General features: G+C 32.0%; 1 protein-coding gene across 5 annotated transcripts in view; it reads left to right on the top strand.

Annotated features, from left to right (window-relative positions):
• The window catches only part of LOC143044300 (ankyrin repeat and fibronectin type-III domain-containing protein 1-like), a 188,991-nt gene that overhangs the window by 85,183 nt on the left and 83,816 nt on the right, over positions 1-19,992 (top strand). The window contains exon 1 of one of the 5 annotated variants that reach the window (XM_076216246.1): positions 11,644-11,845. The exons of the other annotated variants lie outside the window; for them this stretch is intronic. Coding sequence (XP_076072361.1) covers positions 11,733-11,845 — 113 coding nt within the window. The 5' untranslated portion in view covers positions 11,644-11,732. Of the gene's footprint in view, positions 1-11,643; positions 11,846-19,992 lie in introns of those variants that run through there. 5 annotated transcript variants of the gene reach the window in all.

The raw sequence follows: 19,992 nt of genomic DNA, 5'->3' as shown, positions 1-19,992 counted from the left end.
TGAATTCATTAATATATGTTGGATTCTAATTTTCGTGGAATTCACAGGTACAGGGGAACCACAAATTTAAATGTTCAATGAATTACAAAATTTCTCAAGGAATGATAGTAGGCAGAGCTTGGCAAAACCAGGAAATTGAATATCCATGAATATGCAAGTTCTCCTCTATCAATGAAAATTGGTACCCACGAAAATAACTGAATCCACAGTAATAAAATATACATAGCAGCCAAGTCAGTTGGGGATCAAGAACTTTTCCTAAGGGGGGCTCTGACTGACCTAAAAGGGGGGGGGGGCCTCTCCAGTCATGCTTCAGTGATTCCCTATATAATCAACCAAATTTTTCCCACGAAAAGGGGGCCAGACACCCCCCCCCCCCCCTGGATCTGCCTATGCAAGTTTTTGTAAAAACAAATATTCAAAAATATAGTACATTAATCAATGTTTTACAGGTGAATTTGCAACAAATTGAAAACAAATGTGATAAATATATTGAATATGTCAGAATGAACCTCAAGCTTTGAAATTTTATTAAGGCTCTACTGAAAAAATAGTGATAAACAAATTATTAATGGTCTTTCAAATTCAAGGATGTTTCGTGGACAAATCTTGATGATGATCTCAAGGCTGTTGCCCTTTGATGAAATGGTAGCTGAGAAAGACCTGCTCATTCGAAGAACCATCGATTAACTCTAATTCCCTGATGCTCAAATTTATCCTTGAAAATTGGTGATTGTCCTAGAGAAATGTTTTTACTAAATGAGTGGGAAGCCTTGTTTAAAGATAACTTTGAATAATAAAAAACCTTCAAACTACTTCCTACTTTACTTTATCTCAATACATCAAATGTTTTTACAATCACGATTATTAACATTGTCTTAATTCTAATTATAAATCATCAATCATCGAAGATCATGTTAACCACACACTCAATTTGAAACATAATTAGTCTGTTACACACTATCTGATGGGTTTCCACCTGTATTTTTTTATTTTCTGTCTGATGTAGAAATCATTTTATGAAAAAGGTGAATTCAAAAAAATCCTTTAAGAAATTAATCTATTCATCATTATTATTTTCTGTAACCTCAGCATGGATTTTTTGTTATTTTATGTTGTTGTTGTAATTACCAATTAATTTAGCTTTTGGAATTCATTTTGAAAAAAAATATAAAGTTGAAATGAGTGGATAAGTCTGTGAGTTCTGTAGTAAAATTGGGGCCACATGTCAGAGAGCATCCCAACAAGCAATTTCATGGTCTTGAGAAATAAGCATTGGACTGTACATTATATTAAAAGCTTTAAAATAGCCTAAAGAACAAATTCTGAATTTCAATTACTGTCCTCATTATTTATGTTTGGCAGTTATTGTCTTCTTGAATAGTATCTAGACTGAACATTAAAACAACAATGTTCCCATGATGCAACATTCAAAGCAACAATGTTCCCATGATGCAACATTCAAAACAACAATATTCCAATGATGATGCAACATCCAAAACAACATTGTTACATTGTTCTTATAATTTAACACGATTTCCCATAATTTAAACAACGGTATATTGCTGGGTCTTCCAAGTGCTCCACGAAACCTCTTTCTAAATTATTAACATCTATTTTATCAGCAATCAAAGACGGGCTTCAAAGTTATTGTGAAACTGCCTATTCTAGAGGGGGCGTGAATCAGATGTGGATACTTAAAAATCCCAAAGATCTTTTAGAGTACATACAATCTAACTCTCTTTCATCTTGTAACAGTATTAAAACATTTGACTCCTCTACTCTGTACACTAGTATTCCACATTCCAAACAAAAAGACAAATTGAAAGAGTTGGTATTGCTTTGCTTCGTAAAAAAGAATGGCCAACATAGATACAAGTATCTTGTCTTAGGGAGGGATAAATCCTACTTTGCAAAGGATCACTCTGATTCGAACAAAAATTTCTCTGAAACTGATATTATCAAGGTGCTTGATTTCTTAATTGACAACATATTTGTTACGTTCGTAGGACATGTTTTTCAACAGACTGTCGGCATTCCAATGGGAACAAACTGTGCCCCTCTACTTTGCAGGGACTTTTTAGGAAGAAAGATAAGAAGTTAGCAATATCCTTTAACTCTACTTTTTCGCTATATAGATGATGTTCTTTCACTAAATAATTCAAAATTTGTTGACTATGTGGAACGCATCTATCCAATGGAGCTAGAGATAAAGGATACTACAGATACAGTTAAGTCGGCCTCATATCTTGACTTAATCTAGAAATTGACAATGAGGGTCGGTTGAAAACAAAACTTTACGACAAAAGAGATGATTTCAGCTTTCCAATTGTGAACTTTCCATTTCTAAGTAGCAACATTCCAGCAGCACCTGCATACGGGGTATTTATCTCCTAATTGATACGATATTCCCGTGCTTGCATTTCCTATCATGATTTTTTTGAAAGAGGGTTGCTGCTCACAAGGAAGCTATTAAACCAAGAGTTCCAAATGGTGAAGTTGAAATCATCCCTTCGTAAATTTTACGGACGCCATCACGATTTGGTTGACCGTTATGGAATAACCCTTTCACAAATGATGTCAGATATGTTCCTTACATCGTAACTACGATCCCCTTCCCTTTCATGAATGTGACCTACCAAATTAGACTATTTACCGGATTTGTTTTCACATAAGCAACACGACGGGTGCCGCATGTGGAGCAGGATCTGCTTACCCTTCCAGAGCACCTGAGATCATCCCTAGTTTTTTGGTGGGGTTCGTGTTGTTTATTCTTTAGTTTTCTATGTTGTGTCATGTGTGCTGTTGTTTGTTTGTCTTTTTCATTTTTAGCCATGGCGTTGCCAGTTTGTTTTAGATTTATGAGTTTGACTGTCCCTTTGGTATCTTTCGTCCCTCTTTTTTAACACCATTTATGGATAGATCCATTTCTGAAATTACAATTAACCTTGATACAGATACAATGACAACTCTTGACGAGTTTTAATACGTGGGACAAACCCATTATCATTATATGATAGTGTTAAATGTACTTTCCTGCCAACTCAGACACACTATCATTGATGTATCTATTGCATTTCCGTTTCCTACTTGTCGACTGTCCTGGCTTTAAAACAATTTTCTAATGGAGTGTACTTTAGATATATCTTGTTCATAAATCATTTAATTTCCAAATGCTTATCCCCCAAAAAGTGAACTATGAAACAACTTTGGTAATTATTTTAAGTTTAAGTGTGAAGTAAAATTCTGACAAAGTTTCCTTCTTCTTGAGATAAGAAAGTGCTTGTTAGCCACTGAAGTATTATATTAACGAGGAGATGAAAGTATCTCTATTATGTAATGCTGGTTATCCTTCAAAAATGCATCTATTTTTGTGGTGTTCCATCACCAATTAGTAATTTTGAATGTTTTGGCAGGTTCTGATGAAAGTTTGATTATTATTTTACATGTTCTAGATAATTTATGTCCTCAGTAGCAGTAGTATTACAGTTTTGATTAATGGTTCGTGTACTCTACAGGTTAGATAGAATTTGTTCCTTAATCTTCTGTAGTCACATTAAGCATGTAAATGTTTTTTTTATTTATTGCACTTGGATAAAAAATGAGGTTTGGTTGGTAAACAAAACTTTTTTGGAATGGCTGAGGCATCTACTAACAAAGTGATATTTTCATAGCAGAGTAAAAGTTAATTGCTTACGTCTCAACAGCATGAGTTCATATTCCTTGCAGAGAAATAAATGTAGGAACAAAATTTCAGTTTTAGCATTGTATGTTACTGGATGTTAGCCTTTGCTATTTGGCATGTGTGTGCATTACAAGACAACAAGTTGCTTCCCATTACAGATGACCTTTGACCTATACAATTACCTTGGACCTATAGGTTAAATGAACTTGTAGAGAACAATAATTGCAAGATACCCCAAAACCATAAATATTTGTGTTTGCCTTTGCCAGACCTTTCTACTGCAATAAAAAATTAAAGGTTTCTTAATGAGGATAGTTCCCCCTCCCCTTAAATAATAATTAAATTATTAAAAATCTTTTGGCTCCCACTCCTAAACATAAAAGACATTTTTTTGTGATGAATTTGTACATTAACAACATACAGAAATCCTCTTTACTAATAGGCCTTTTTAGATTACAAAATATCAAATATCAGCTTTGAACATTGAGCGATAATTTCTCTTTTAATGGAGCTAATTAGCATGTACTGTCAAAGAGCAAAAATTTGGTTCCTTTTACAGGTATACTGTAATGGACTGCAAGAAATATAATGTTTGTGTGAAAATAATATTGTAAATCATTACAATTTATATCAAACATTAATAACACTATCAGACACAATACACCTTTAAATTAATATTGGCTGTAATAAGAGATAGAAATTCTATTTTTAGGGCAATAATGATGATACGCCTTGAAATTAATATTTGTTGTACAAATAAGAGAGAAAAATGAGGATTTTAAGGCAAACGTGAGGTTCTCAGTTTTATATAACTAAATGAAATACAAAACTCCGAGACATAATTGTGAAAATCAATGTCCATGAGATATGTACATGGTGGCCATTATATAAAACAGTACTTGTTTGTTGAACTCCTTAATATGTTTTATCTAATCTGCAGCAGTTGCAAGACAAGAAGATGTGTTTAAATCTTGACTTGTGTCTGAGACACATGTTTTAATCCTCTGCTTGTCAAGCTTGATGTATCATAGAAGATTTGGATATCAACTTGGGGGAATTATTTTATCCATTCTTTAGCATCAAGTAGATTTTTAGTCAGAATTAAACCTGTAGAATTAAATTACTTTTCCACACTTTCACCATGTTTATGACCATTTTATTTTTAGTTCTCAGGGATCTGATAAGAATCTGGCCTTAAAAGTCATTTCCAATTGTAAAGTTTATCTTCAAACCAGTTTTATTGATAGTAACTAAAAATAAAAAAAAAAACTTGCTAACATTACTTTCAAGAGGTTCTTAAAGAATAGAACCACCTCAATGTAACTTTAAAACAGTATTTCCATTTTTGATGCTCTTTTGTTGGGTTGTTGTCTCTTTGCACATTCATCATTTCAATTCTCAATTTTTTATAATATCCAATTTGAAGAATTGATATTTGATTGTACTATATATTATATGTACAAGATAAAATTGAGAATGGTTAGTGGGAAATGTGTCAAGGAGAGAGCAAGAAAAACCCACACATTGAAGCAGGCTGCAGGTTGCCCCATTTACACTAGGTAAAATAGGTCAAACTTTCCCAATTTCTATTTAAAAAGATTTGATCCTTATAACAATTCTCAATTGAGCTGTGCCAGGAATACAATAACATTGACAATACCTGATCACAGTGTTTAATCTGATTACTTCACTTTGTGTATATAACAACCTAGCAATAACTCCTATGATACTTTTGAATTTTGAAGGGGATGCATGTTGGTGACCTAGTACATTGCAAATTTTGTGTCCCTTACCCTTATTCCTTAATACTCAAATTTACATTGGAAATCAAAATTTCACACCTTCCATTCCAGTTGACCAAATTTCCTGACTTATTAATCCATTTAATATGGTCTTGTCATGAGTATGTCTAAACCATTTGTGAACTGGTTTATTAGGCATTGGCAGCTAATGTTGCTGTACTAGACCAGTCACATGTTTTATAAGCCATTTAGGATCACTGTGGAATTGTACCGTTTATTGGTAATTACAACAGTATCTAGACTGTGAAACCAGTGAGTCTTATGGAATCGTTATTTATATTTGAATTTTGGTTAACCATAATGTCTTTTAATTCTCGATTTCACTGTGGAATTCTGTCACTCGTCTTTAATTTTATAATAACTTGGTCGAAATTGAAACAGACAATGTGATGGTAAATGGAACAAAATGTACGTGACTGCCTCAGTCAAAGTCTCTGTAATTTAATGAAGTGTAAATTTAAAATGCTAGACTAAGTACACATGCAGAGTAATTGAAACAAAACATGAGACTTGCGTAAAGAAATGAATACCAGCATGAAAAAAATAATGAGACAAAACATTAGTCGTGATTAGAACAGTTGCTTCGAAAAGTCAGAGATCCCTTTTATGGGCATTAAAAACTCTGCTTTTTCAAGTAAACACATCAATTTTTTTTTTAAGGAGACCCAAAGACGAAGAGATCATAAGATATAATATGCATCCCTTCAAAATTCAAAAGTGTTTGAAGAGGCATTAGCTGACAAATTTATGCGAACAGAATTTATCAAAACTCAAATTTGAAAATACTTAAACATATTATGAACTGCACAAGTTCTAAAACATTATGCAATGTTTGGAATTTTGTTTCACATTTTGGTTCAGCTGACTTTTTAGCTCACTTGAGCTTTTCTCATCACTTGGCGTCCGTCGTCCGTAAACTTTTACAAAAATCTTCTCCTCTGAAACTACTGGGCCAAATTTAACCAAACTTGGCCACAATCATCCTTGGGGTATCTAGTTTAAAAATGTGTCCGATGACCTGGCCATCAAACGAAGATGGCCGTCATGGCTAAAAATAGAACACAGGGGTAAAATGCAGTTTTTGTCGAGCCTTCGACTTTAGTCGAAAAAGCGAGATTAAGCGATCCTACATTCCGTCGGCGGCGGCGGCAACAGCGTCCACAAATATTCACTCTGTGGTTAAAGTTTTTGAAATTTTAATAACTTTCTTAAACTATACTGAATTTCTACCAAACTTGGACAGAAGCTTGTTTATGATCATAATAAAGTATCCAGAAGTAAATTTTGTAAAAATAAAATTCCATTTTTTCTGTATTTTACTTATAAATGGACTTAGTTTTTCTGCGAGGAAACATTACATTCACTCTGTGGTTAAAGTTTTTAATATTTTAATAACTTTCATAAACTATCCTTGATTTGTACCAAACTTGGACAGAAGCTTGTTTATGATCATAAGATAGTATCAAGAAGAAAATTTTGTAAAAATAAATTTCCACTTTTCTGTATTTTACTTATAAATGGACTTAGTTTTTTTGCCAGAAACAAAACATTCACTCTGTGGTTTAAGTTTTTAAAATTTTTATAATGTTCTTAAACTATCCTGGATTTCTACCAAACTTAGACAAAAGCTTGTTTCTGATCATAAGATATTATTCAGAAGTAAATTTTGTAAAAAAAAATTTCATTTTTTCCGTATTTTACTTATAAGTGGTCTTAGTTTTTCTTCCAGTTAACATTACATACAGTCTGCAGTTAAAGTTTATAAAACATTTATTAGATTCATAAACTATCCTGGATTTTTTACCAAACTTGGAAGCTTCTTTCAATCAAAAGACAGTATCGAGAGGAAAATTTTTATTAATGTTTTTCCTCATTTTTGTTGAGTCTGCGATTAACAGCAAAAGTAGGCGAGACACTGGGTTCCGTGGAACCTTTACAAATTTTTGACTTATAACTCAAAAACCAAAGCATTTAGAGCAAATCTGACAGGGATAAAATTGATTATCAGGTCAAGATCTATCTGCCCTGAAATTTTCAGATGAATCGGACAACCCGTTGTTGGGTTGCTGCCCCTGAATTGGTAATTTTATGGAAGTTTTGCTGTGTTTGGTTATTATCTTGAATATTATTATAGATAGAAATAAACTGTAAACAGCAAAAATAATCAGCAAAGTAAGATTTACAAATAAGTCAACATGACTGAAATGGTCAGTTGACCCCTTTAGGAGTTATTGCCCTTTATAGTCAATTTTTAACCATTTTTCGTAAATCTTAGTAATCTTTTACACAAATCTTCTCCTCTGAAACTACTTGGCCAAATTTAAACAAACTTGGCAACAATCATTTTTTGGGTATCTAGTTAAAAAAATGTGTCCTGTGACCCGGCCATCCAACCAAGATGGCCACCACGGCTAAAAATAGAACATAGGGGTAAAATGCAGTTTTTGGCTTATAACTCAAAAACCAAAGCATTAAGAGCAAAACTGACGGAATTAAATTGTTTATTAGGTCAAGATCTATCTGCTCTAAAATTTTCAGATGGATCGGACAACTGGTTGTTGGGTTGCTGCCCCTGAATTGGTAATTTTAAGGAAATTTTGCAGTTTTTGGTTATTAACTTGAATACTTTTATAGATAGAGATAAACTGTAAACAGCAATAATGTTCAGCAAAGTAAGATCTACAAATAAGTCAGCATGACCAAAATTGTCAGAGTACTCCTTAAGGAGTTATTTTCCTTTATAGTCAATATTGAACAACTTTTGGTCATTTTTGTAACTTGTACAAAAATCTTCTTTTCTAAAACTATGGGCCAAATTTAACCAAACTTGGCCACAATCATTACCAGGGTATCTATTTTAAAAAAGTGTCTAATGACCCTGCCTGCCAAACAAGATGGCCGACATCAGTAAATACAGTAACAGGTGAGCGACACAGGCTCTTGAGAGCCTCTAGACAAATCATCTCCAACAAAGGCTAAAAAAAAAAAGGTTACATCAATACAGATAAAGACTTGCAAGCCAATAATGCATAAGTATGATTTTGAGATTAATAATTTTGTCAAGTTTGATCTTAAATGACTGTTTATAACAAAATGATATTTTTTTATTTTTCGCTGTAATAAATGCTTCAAGCAAACAACAAAATCACAATGTAATTGAAAATCAAAACTTTTATAGATTTATTCCTTGTTCTGTCATCATTCTCTTTTACAATGTTTGTTTACACTGTTGTTTACTCTGTAAATGTGTCATTGTATAACAGTTGCATGTTAAGGACACACCTAATATGAATATTAATTACTGCTTTTAATTACGTGTCAACAGTAGCATATAACCTAATTCATTTAACAAGATGTTGTTGAATTGTACCCTTTTTAACAGGATTGGCTCCTATTTGTTAATTGTTTTGTAATTTATCATAACAATCCATATTATCTAGAGTACCGTCATACCCTGTGGTATGTTCTTTCCTATTATATATTCTCTATGGAATGAAAAAAATATTTATATTTATTTGCTTTGAAAATTTATCTTCCAAATTGGTATTTTAGTGGTTTATTTGATGTGTTTTTTAGTGCATCTCTGCCATCCTGTGATTTTTCTACCAGGAAGGAAGTAACCTGTGTTAATTATTAACCAGAGATAAAGATAACATGCTAGTAAACATAAAGATGTTGTTTGTACAATCAAATGTTTTTAAGTACAGCGTGAGGCAGTTCAATTGTCAGTGTATTTACCAATTTTCATGTTTTATTAGAGAGGAGGTGGGGTCGAAGAGGATGTACTCTTTCAATTTCCTCTCTCTCTCTCTCTCTGGTCCACCCCACCCCATCCCCCACCCCACCCCCCAAAAATTTTTAAAAAAATCAATTAAAAAAAATCCTTTTTCATCATAAAAAGGTCATAATAATTTGCAATGCTCTATTCAAAATGTTTCACAATCAAGGACAATTATACTCACTTTCTTCACACCCTGAATCTTCAATTGAAATTTAAAAGCTGCAGAAAAAGTTTCTGTATAGGGAGGAGGTGGATATGGTTTTATCCATTTGAATGCCTTACAAAAAATTCCCCTCGACCCTTATTTTTCTTTTTATAAATCTTTTTTTATATATAATGATAAGCAATCTGTAAAAGTTTTATAAAAGTTTAATTATTTTTTTAATAGTTTTTGAGAAGTTAAACTTGTCAATGACAAAGCTATGAAAAGTCAAGAGAGAACATTTTCCCGCCAAAATTTCAACGGCATATATCTAGAAAACAAGCACATTCACCTATATAATTTTTAGACATTTTTTTTTTTTTAAATAAGGGAGATAATTTGTTACATCCTGTTTGGAAAATGTCACTTCCCATTTTATTTGATACTTAATTACTTGACAGATTTCTAAAATATATGGTTCTTAAGATGCTTTTTCACTACACAAGTACAAAAAATAGCTATTTCTGGTTTACACAAAGTAACTTTCGGTTGGCTTTTCCAAGGTCATATGGCTTGCAACTTTCGGATCATGCTTACATGTGAAGTAAAATCAAATGTCAAAATCTAGAATGCCAATGTATCAATGACCTTGAGCTCAATTTGAAGGTCATAAACCAAGGACCTCAAATCAAAAGACACTAGGTTTATATTATATTTGGTGAATGAGATATATCACTAAGCACATTTTTAAAAGTAAGAGGGGAGAAAACTCCGATTTGATGTTAGCATACCTGTATAACCAAAATGAATGTGTTATGACATGTCGCAACTAACAATTTAGTAAAGGTATGTTGTCATCATCTTATAGATGGGTTTTAAAAAAAAAGAAATATGCCATAATCAAGTTAAGAATATGACCTTTACCTCTGACCTTGACCTACATTCTTTTTTTGTGACCAAGGACCTAAAATCAAAAGACCATAGATCTCCAACTCCTTCTTGTTTAATATGAAACAAACATTTAATATCTTCTGACTAAACCTTTTAAAAAACAATTTCTAGACAGTATATTCGAATGTGTTGAATCCATTAATTCTTTATCCCTACTTTACTGACAGAGATTAAAAGCTCTTTGTTAATTGAAGACGTAATGATGAGCTTGGTTAATCTATAATACATTATACAATCATAATCGCATGTGCACTGCTGATGCACTCTTTGATGGGTTGATGTCAGCTGGAATTTTAGTTCTGGAAGATGCACAAAAGATGGTTAATTCATACATCTTAGAGCTTTTTTTAGCAGATAGCGTCTAAAAAAAGCTGAAATGTCCTTTTAAATTGTTGGCCTGCTGGGATTTGTTTGTGATTATTATAAGTGACATTTGGTGTACATCTCTTGCTAAATCTATTACGTACTGTAATCACTGACTGCTTTCTACTGCTTTCTACTACCAGTATGAGATAAGGGATTGTTAATTGAAGTGAAATTTTCAAATGAAAGTTTTTAGAAGCTTCATTTCCAGAAGTGATTTCCGTTACAAATGGACAGAGAATCTAAGCACTTTTTGATATATTGAAATATTTGGAACAGAGATATTGACACGTATTCATATATGTTGCAATGTTTGTTCTTAAAATCGTCAGTGGAAATAAAATTTATTGGAGTTTATAGAATACATTAATTATTAAAATTGCAATTATATTAAACAATTTACAATTAAAAGGTTCATTCACTTGAACTCCTGCAGGAATATAAGTAAATCAACAATTTTGACACATATTATTACATACATTGGTTCTACATTTAGTGGGAATCTGGTTTACTAATTGTTACAGATTTTTATAACGCTGTGACTGGAATACAATAGAATTAAATTGATTATTGGTATGCAGTTACCAGTTAGCTTTTATGGAAACTGACAAGCGACACTTAATGCTGTTAGTGGCTGAGAAAAAAATGATCTGATCAGCGCCTAGAATTGGCTTGGTCATGACCGTTATGGTTGTAGGGTATTGTTGAACTCTGGGAGAAATCTGAATACTCAGTAGAAATTGTATCATTACATAAATCAATAGGAATTTGATTTGTCAGACTCTTTAGAGCGTTTGATGAATGAAGGAATGAATGGTCTTAGACTCCAAGCAGTAATGAGATTATTTTTCTTAATGGAATTGATATATAGGAAGTGAGAACAAACTTTACCTGAAATATCAACCACTTGTTTCATTTTCTTCATCTACCCGGAAAAAAATTTAGCCGAATGATGAATCTAGTTCTTACATTGTAAATGTTTATATGAGGAATTAAAAATTTTGTAAAATGAGTTTATTATGGCAACGAGTGTACAGAAAATGGAAAGCATGGAAACAAGCAGAAATGGTGGTGACATCACTTCTTATCACTGTTCAAAACAAGAGAAAAGAAAAGAAAATGTGAGTCTTATCATTTATTTTACTGTTATTGTATCAATTTTAACTTGCATTCTGATTTGTTATAAAATTTGTCACTTGACATTAACCATTCAAAAATCCTGCTATCAATTTCAGATATTTTTTGCCATGTTACAAGAAAAAAAAATAATTTAAAAATTTCAATTTTGAAAAAGTTTCATATAGCTGACTTATTCATTGACAGAAAAATATATTAAATGCACTAGACCCCATAAATCTTTGCAATATCAAAAAAAATATCCTAGAAGACAATAAGGATACTATTTTTTGTATCCATTTTTCCAAATTGCTAAGCTTTTACCTTATATTGAATGATTGAGCATCTTAAAAATTGATACACGTAACTGTATTAATTAATCTGGCCTTAAGATGTGCTAACTTCATTTTGCAAAAATTGTTGATGTCCACTCCATTACTTTCTCTGCACAAAATAGTTAAATTTGAGATACTCAACGTTATTATAAGGCCGGAAGATGTTAAAATTCTAAATTTAAAGATAGTAAGTGGAGAAATTTCATAATATGTTCATTTACAGTAAGAGATCTGAAAATGTGTCTGCATCAACGAGACAGCTACCAAACAAAGAGAATATCAGAAAAGAAAAGAATATGTTTCTTCAGTATGTTTTTCATCTTTTTAATTGTGGTAACATCATAAGTCAACAATGGAGGTGTTTCTCTAGATTAAAAGCTACCAATAATGTAATCATATTCAATTAACTCCCAATCAAATCACCTGAAATTGACAGTTTATTGGGGGAATCAATTGAACCCCCACATGATTTAAATTATTTTTTACTACCTGCCTGAACTTTGTAAGGAAGCCTTTGTCAATGCTAGATAAGATAAATAGTCCATATAAATGTATTGTGAAACATTACTCTGCTAATTTAGAAATCTAAAATACTTAGTGGATCACTAGAACACACAACACATTATATCCATTGCTCTTCTAACAGTTTGAAATATTTCTTTTATGGTATTTAAAAAAATTGTATAAACTCAGGTCTTTTAAAAAGGTCTTTTATCTATATTTTCTGTTCAAAAAGACTGGTGGTTCTTTCTGGTCCCAGCAAGACCAGCTTCCTGCACCAATAAAAACACCACCACATAGTGATGAAACAGGTGTTAAATACCAATCAAGCAATCAATCAGTCAAAAGTCACAAATTGCAATTAATTTTTGAGTTGTTTATACCAAATGCAATTGCAAAGGATACTTAATAAACTTCATAACTTTTATATTAATATTGTTAGAAAAGTTTATTATACCTAAAATTTGCCGGACCTCAGAAGAGAAAATTTCAATTTTTAGTTAATTCATAATGTGTAATTTGTGATTTGGAAGCCCTGAAAATTGCAAAACAATTGTTGGTGCATATTTGAAGAAGTCAGCAAAATATTTCTACAATTGATCAATTTCTGAGTAAGATCTATACTTTTTAGTAAAAAGAAAATACTTAGCTGATGCAATTCTATATGGTACTTATGATCAGCATATTAATATGTTTCCTAAAATTAGGAGTTACAATTAATTTAATACATTATAATTTATAAATTCACCCCCCCCCCCCCCCCCCCCCCACATTAGTAGCAATATACCAACTTCACCTGCATATGGGATGTTTTACTTATTATGTCTGTTTAGATTGTAAATATAACAGAATTTGATGAGACTGTCATCAAAGTGAGAGGTTTAGCACTTTAAAACCAGGATTAATCCACTATTTTCTACATTTGATAATATCTGTACCAAGTCAGGAATATGACAGTTGTTGTCCATTCGTTTTTGATGTGTTTTGTCATTTGATTTTGCCATGTGATTATGGACTTTCAAATTGGATTTTCCTCTGAGTTCAGTATTTTTGTGATATAACTTTTTATACACTAGAGCATGAAACATTATGACAAACGGAAGTGAAAAACACAATAAAATAAAATGAAGCAAGTTTGTGCATTTTGGAATTCTTACATAATTATATAGTTAATCTATATTTGGATAACAAAAGAATGATTTATGTACTGTATCATCATGGTACCTTCAATTCATAAAAAAATATTTGTGTTGGAAATCAAAGCCTGTTGTATTCTGACCTAATGAGAAAGATATAATGTATTTAGTTTTACCCGAGATAGATAGTTGACCATTTATGTAATAATATTCACTATCCTGTGAGTATAATCTTCAAATACGATTGAATCAGCAGCATTGATTGGTCACATGTTGAATTCTTTTATTAATGTAAATTTCAATATAGTCAAGATTTTTTACTTTTTATTAAATTGTGTTAATATCTCAATACCCCTTCAGCAATTTTTTTTGGTCGAATATATGGTTTTAAGAATGGCTTTATATATAAAACAATAAATTTATTTTAAATAATCTCTATTGAATCACATTTTAAAAATGGTTACTCGTTTTGATTGCAGTCAAATGCTACACATACTTTTATGAAATATTAGCAAAGTAATTAAAATTTATTAATATTTATTCACACAAAAGCTGATGGCTAAACATATACTGTGGAGTTATTATAAGTTGGATACTTGTACTTACTTTTGTGGATTTCGTTGGTATGATCGTGAATCACAAATTTATTAAATGTTCAATGAATTACAAATTTCTATCAAGTTTTATGCAGACTCTGGCAGTAACACCACAAGTTCAAGTTTTCACAAAAATACAAGTTTTTCTCAATCAACAAAAATAATTGAATCCACAGAATCTGATTGGCTGTTTCTTATTATAAAAGATTGAGCTTAAAACTTCCCCATTTTTTGACCTTTTGGATAAAGGAAGCTGGCTTGTCATGTTTTGGATTTTTTTGTCAGATTTTCGGAATCCTCTGGTTTTATCCATTTGAATGCCTTGAAAAATATTCCCATTTTTCTTTTTGTAAATCTTTTACATTTATAATGATAAGCCATCTGTAAAAGTCTTATAAAATTTTAATTACTTTTTAACAGTTTTTAAGAACTTCAACCTGTCAATGATAAAGCTATGAAAAGTCAAGAGAGAATATTTTCCCGCCAAAATTTCAATTTTTTTTCAAAACCCATCTATAAGATGACAACATACCTCGAAAACAAGCACGGTGACCTCTATATTTTTTTTGCTCTTTGAATTCCTTTATTAATTCCCTATCAATATAAACTAATGTTTTGAAAAGTTAATTACTCTGAAACTGAGAAGCGAACTCCCTTAAGCAGTTTTCACTGTTTTAGCATTTAGTGTTGAATTCTGTAGGAGTTTTATCACAGTTTTAAAATTCTGCTAAGAAGGATTATTAGATTGATGACATTTTTTTCCAAATAACATGTGAAATGTGTTAATGTTTTCAGAGAAAATCTTTACATTATAATTGAATACAAAATGTGATTTAGAACACCTTTATTCTTAAGGTTTCTTGCATTAGGCATGTGACATATTCAAATTTTAATTTATACCCCAAACGATGAAGTGGAAAAGAGTGAAAGGTTATCATCACTTGTTGTGGCCCAGGATTCTAAGGTCCTTTATTTTTGTTGAATCCTCTTTATATTTGAATCAGAACGGCTAATATTAATTCAAATAATCAGATAAATCTGAAAAGGGGCTGATTTTTTTTTTTCGGTAGTAAATCATGTAAACTTCGTATATTAAAAGATGATGGTTTTAGTTATATATTATATCATACAGCAGCATTTGTATCATGGGTCTGTAACTGTAGGGCAATTCCTATATACAAGGGGATACAAGGACAAGCCGTGTTTCTATGAACCAATTTTCTCTCTTTTGGCACTTTGGTATTCCACTTTTACATTACACCAAATGAAACCCAAACAATATGGGAAAAGTTGCATTTTAACCCCTGCAATACATGAATAGGAATTAATACATTTTTTAAATCTAAATTATATGAAAAAGGTGGGGTAACAGAACTCCAGGGTCATTCTCTACCATTTTAGTATTGAAGAATTTTTGTACTATTTATGTGTATTTTGTGAATATTGCAGCTGAACAGTATGGGATAAATTGAGAACACTGTCTCTACCTTATCATTGTCACATTTACATGACTACTCTCCGTGAAGCTTGTGACGAGAGAAGACCTGACGTGCCAAAATGCTGACAACTATTTTAATACTATTATTATTTATATAATCTAAATATAACTTCGTACAATAAACCAAAACATTGTAGGTAGCCTAAAGTAGTTGAAGGCCAGCATAATTATCATTCATCATATCACTTTAATACTTTGATATATTGATATACATTGTAGGTAGCCTAAAGTAGTTGAAGGCCAGCATTATGTTATCATTCATCATATCACTTTAATACTTTGATATTGATATACAGGATCTTTAAAAAGACTTTCCTTTGAAAAAGTTATAAAATACTATTTTGGTTCGATTATCTCTCACTTAATCATTATGTTTTAGACTATTTTTAGATCATCCTCCATATATAGTGATAATGTTTCCTGAAGTTTTTCTTAATTATCTAAAACATCTGGTGTTTAGTATGATATGTTGCTGACAAACAGAAATTTAGGGGACAAACCTATTTTCTTGTGATATCTAGAATCTCTGATTTCTAAATATGTCACGTTCTTCATCCTACTGTCTTTGTTACATTTAACCTTGAAATTCATAGTAGAGAAAAACAGATGTAATGAACAAATGGACATTGATTATTGTAAGATGATCTGGTATATTCCAAGGTTTACCTATAATACTGTAAATTGAAAAAAAATATTCCTTACCTTTATTATTGCAATTGTTTGAGTATCAATGTTTGATTTGTCTAATGCTTAATCCGTTTCTGTGTGTGTTACATTTTAATGTTGTGTCGTTGTTCTCTTATATTTAATGCGTTTCCCTTAGTTTTAGTTTGTTACCCTGATTTTGTTTTTTGGCCATAGATTTACGAGTTTTGAACAGCAGTATACAGTACTGTTGCCTTCAGTGGCGGATCCAGAAATTTTCATAAGTGGGGGCCCACTGACTGACCTAAGAGGAGGCCCGCTCCAGTCACGCTTCAATGATTCTCTATATAAGCAACCAAATTTTTTCCCAAAAAGGGGGGGCCCCCCTCTAAATCCGCCTATCTCCTTTATTTGATTATCAACACAGATAAGAGTTTAATTATTTAGATTTCATGAAACTTTACATGCAAATAATGCTATCAAAATTTAAATGGGAGTTTTCATTTTTGAGACGTGTTGCCATGTTAACTATTTTACTAGGTGTTGTACATAACGATCTTGACCCTCTATGAGAGTCTCCCTTAGTCAGTAATTTCAATTTGCAATAATGGAAACATCACACAAATTTCTGAATTTACAGTATTTGATTAAAATTTGCAAGGATATTTGTGAAGGGTCCTTGTAATAATTCTTCCAACTTATTCCACTTGAATTAAAACATGGTTGGTAATGCTGAATTCTGATGTATACCCAGTTCAGGTTAAAGTTTTTGGTCAAGGTAGTTTTTGATGGAGTCCAATCAACTTGAAACTTAGTACACATGTTTCCCATGATATGATCTTTCTAAATTTAATGCCAAATTATAGTTTTTACCCCAATTTCATGGTCCACTGAACATAGAAAATGATAGTAAGAAGTTCAGGTTCAACTTTTTGGTCAAGGTAGTTTTTGATGAAATTGAAGTCCCATCCATTTGAAACTTAGTACCCATGTTCCCTATAATATGATCTTTCTACTTTTAATTTCAAATTAAAGTTTTGACCCCAATTTCATGGTCCACTGAACATGGAAAATGATAGTGCAAGTGGGACATCCGTGTACTATGGGCACATTCTTGTTTTTCTCTAAAACTACAAATCTTTTCAATTTTATATCTTTTCACTACAATGGATCAGTGCATTAATGTTTGGTGTCTACAGATATATGGACAAATGACCTCTGATAATAGTGAGGTAACTCATTATGTTCATTCTGTTGTGTTGTTGAGATGCTGTCTGATTATTTTGTACTCTGTCACCAGTGGCGGATCCAGGGGGAGGGCAGGGGGTTCAGGGGGTTGTAACCCACTTATTGATTTGACAATTAATTCATTTGAATAGTGACATATAGTTGGAACTCCCTCTTTATCCTGGGTTGGGAGCCCCAAATTCCCCCTTTAAAAGATCTGTCCACTGGATCTGCCCCTGGTCACATTTACTTCTAGTGTTTCCTAATTTTCCTATTTGAATGCTTTTGAAATCCTCTATAAAACGTTACTTAAATGTCTTGCTATTTGTATGGTACATTATTCATGACAGCAGTCAGTACATATTTAGGTTCTGATTAAACAATGTGAGAAATTATTTTCACACTCTTCTGAAATTGGTTTAAAATGGAGATATGGGAGGTCAAATAAATTTACTGGTGATTATGTATTGTTTTCAGGCCAACAATATGGTTACCAAAGATAATTCTTTTAATATTCTGATGTTTCTCCTTCTATAATCACTTTGTGACCAAATTTTTTGACTGCAGATATTTAATTGGTATAACAATATTTAGATTTCTTGTTTCAAGCTTATCACCAACGCACAAGGCAACTTATAAGTTATGTTATAATTATAATCACTCTGATGCAGTACGTTATTCTACATAAGGCAACAACCATTTTCTTATCTGGGGGGGGCCTGGGATTTTTTTGAAAAAAATATTTTGATGGCCTAACTGAACAAAAAAAATATTATGTTTTGCACTGTAGCTAAAAAAAAATATGCTGTCACCTGCTTGAAAAAAAAATTTGCACTGCTCAATTTGAGAATAGTGAAAATAACAACAGTTGAGACAGTGGAACAGCAGATTATAAACATCTGTCCAGTCGACAGATTAAACTAAGATTTATATTTATACCTTATTACTTTTTGTATTTTCCTGTAATAGTGTTTGATCCAGAAATATTTAAAAGCATTCCAAATCTCCCGTATGTTTGCTACTTCATTAAGACATACTTAAAACTGCAACTATTATAAACATGATATGGTCATAGATAGATATGGTATCATATTAAAGCAGTCTTTTAAAGTAGCCCTGATTGTGTAGGACACAGACTTGTATACCGGTAGTATTTTCCTTTGTATCATTCTGTATCATTCTTTATACCTCTTTTTTCAATGGAATGTCAATTATCATAGTTGGAAACAGTGGATGTTTATAATTTGGAGCTACTCACTCTTTGCCATTACATATGGCAATGGTGGCCACTTCAATTGCAGTATTAAAATTCAAGGACTGTGGTACCTGTATGACGAAGTCAGAGAATATCATAATGTTGAAAGTGGGCTAAAAAAAACAACAGAGACAACAGCCAATGCCAGGATACAGACAGAGCCATGCACTTTACATTTTACATCAATTAAAAAATTAAAATGAATTTTATGTAAATTTTATGGTTTTGAGAAAAAAAAATGTATTTCTGTTCCACATTATAGGAAAAAAAATTTTGCTTTCCTTCTCATAAGAAAAAAAAAATTTATCGGAGGAAGGTTCTGAAAAACAATTTATGAACATAATAAAAATCCCAGCCCCCCCCCCCCCCCCGATAAGAAAATGGTTGTTGCCTAAACATACACTTCAGGAGCCTGTAATTCAGTGGTTACATATTTGTTTTTCCTTCATATTTTACATAAATAAGGCTGTTAGTTTTCTCATTTGAATTGTTTTACATTGTCTTATTGGGGCCTTTTATAGCTCACTATGTGGTATGGGCTTTGCTCATTGTTGAAGGCCGTACGGTGACCTATAGTTGTTAATGTCTGTGTCATTTTGGTCTTTTGTGGATAGTTGTCTCATTGGCAATCATACCGCATCTTCTTTTTTATACTATCTTCCAAAGTTCAAATGACATAGATGTAAGCAATTATAGGCAACGGTACAGCCATCAACGAGGAGTAAAACCCATTCTCTATATAATAGGCTATACAAGGCCCTGACAAAGTGTGAAACAATTTAAACAAGAAAAAATTACCACATATCCCAAAACAATAAACAAAACAAGAAATATGACAAATATGAACCAACAACAACCACTGAGCTACAGACACCTGACTTGGGACAGACACATACCAGTAAAGAAATGGCAGAATTAAACATTTTGTGCATGCATGCTCAATCCTCCCCCTTACCTGG

Source organism: Mytilus galloprovincialis, chromosome 9 (assembly GCF_965363235.1).
Source record: "Mytilus galloprovincialis chromosome 9, xbMytGall1.hap1.1, whole genome shotgun sequence".
Classification (NCBI taxonomy): domain Eukaryota; kingdom Metazoa; phylum Mollusca; class Bivalvia; order Mytilida; family Mytilidae; genus Mytilus; species Mytilus galloprovincialis.
The sequence above is the reverse complement of the archived record's forward strand: the minus strand, read 5'-3'. Positions and strand labels throughout refer to the sequence as shown.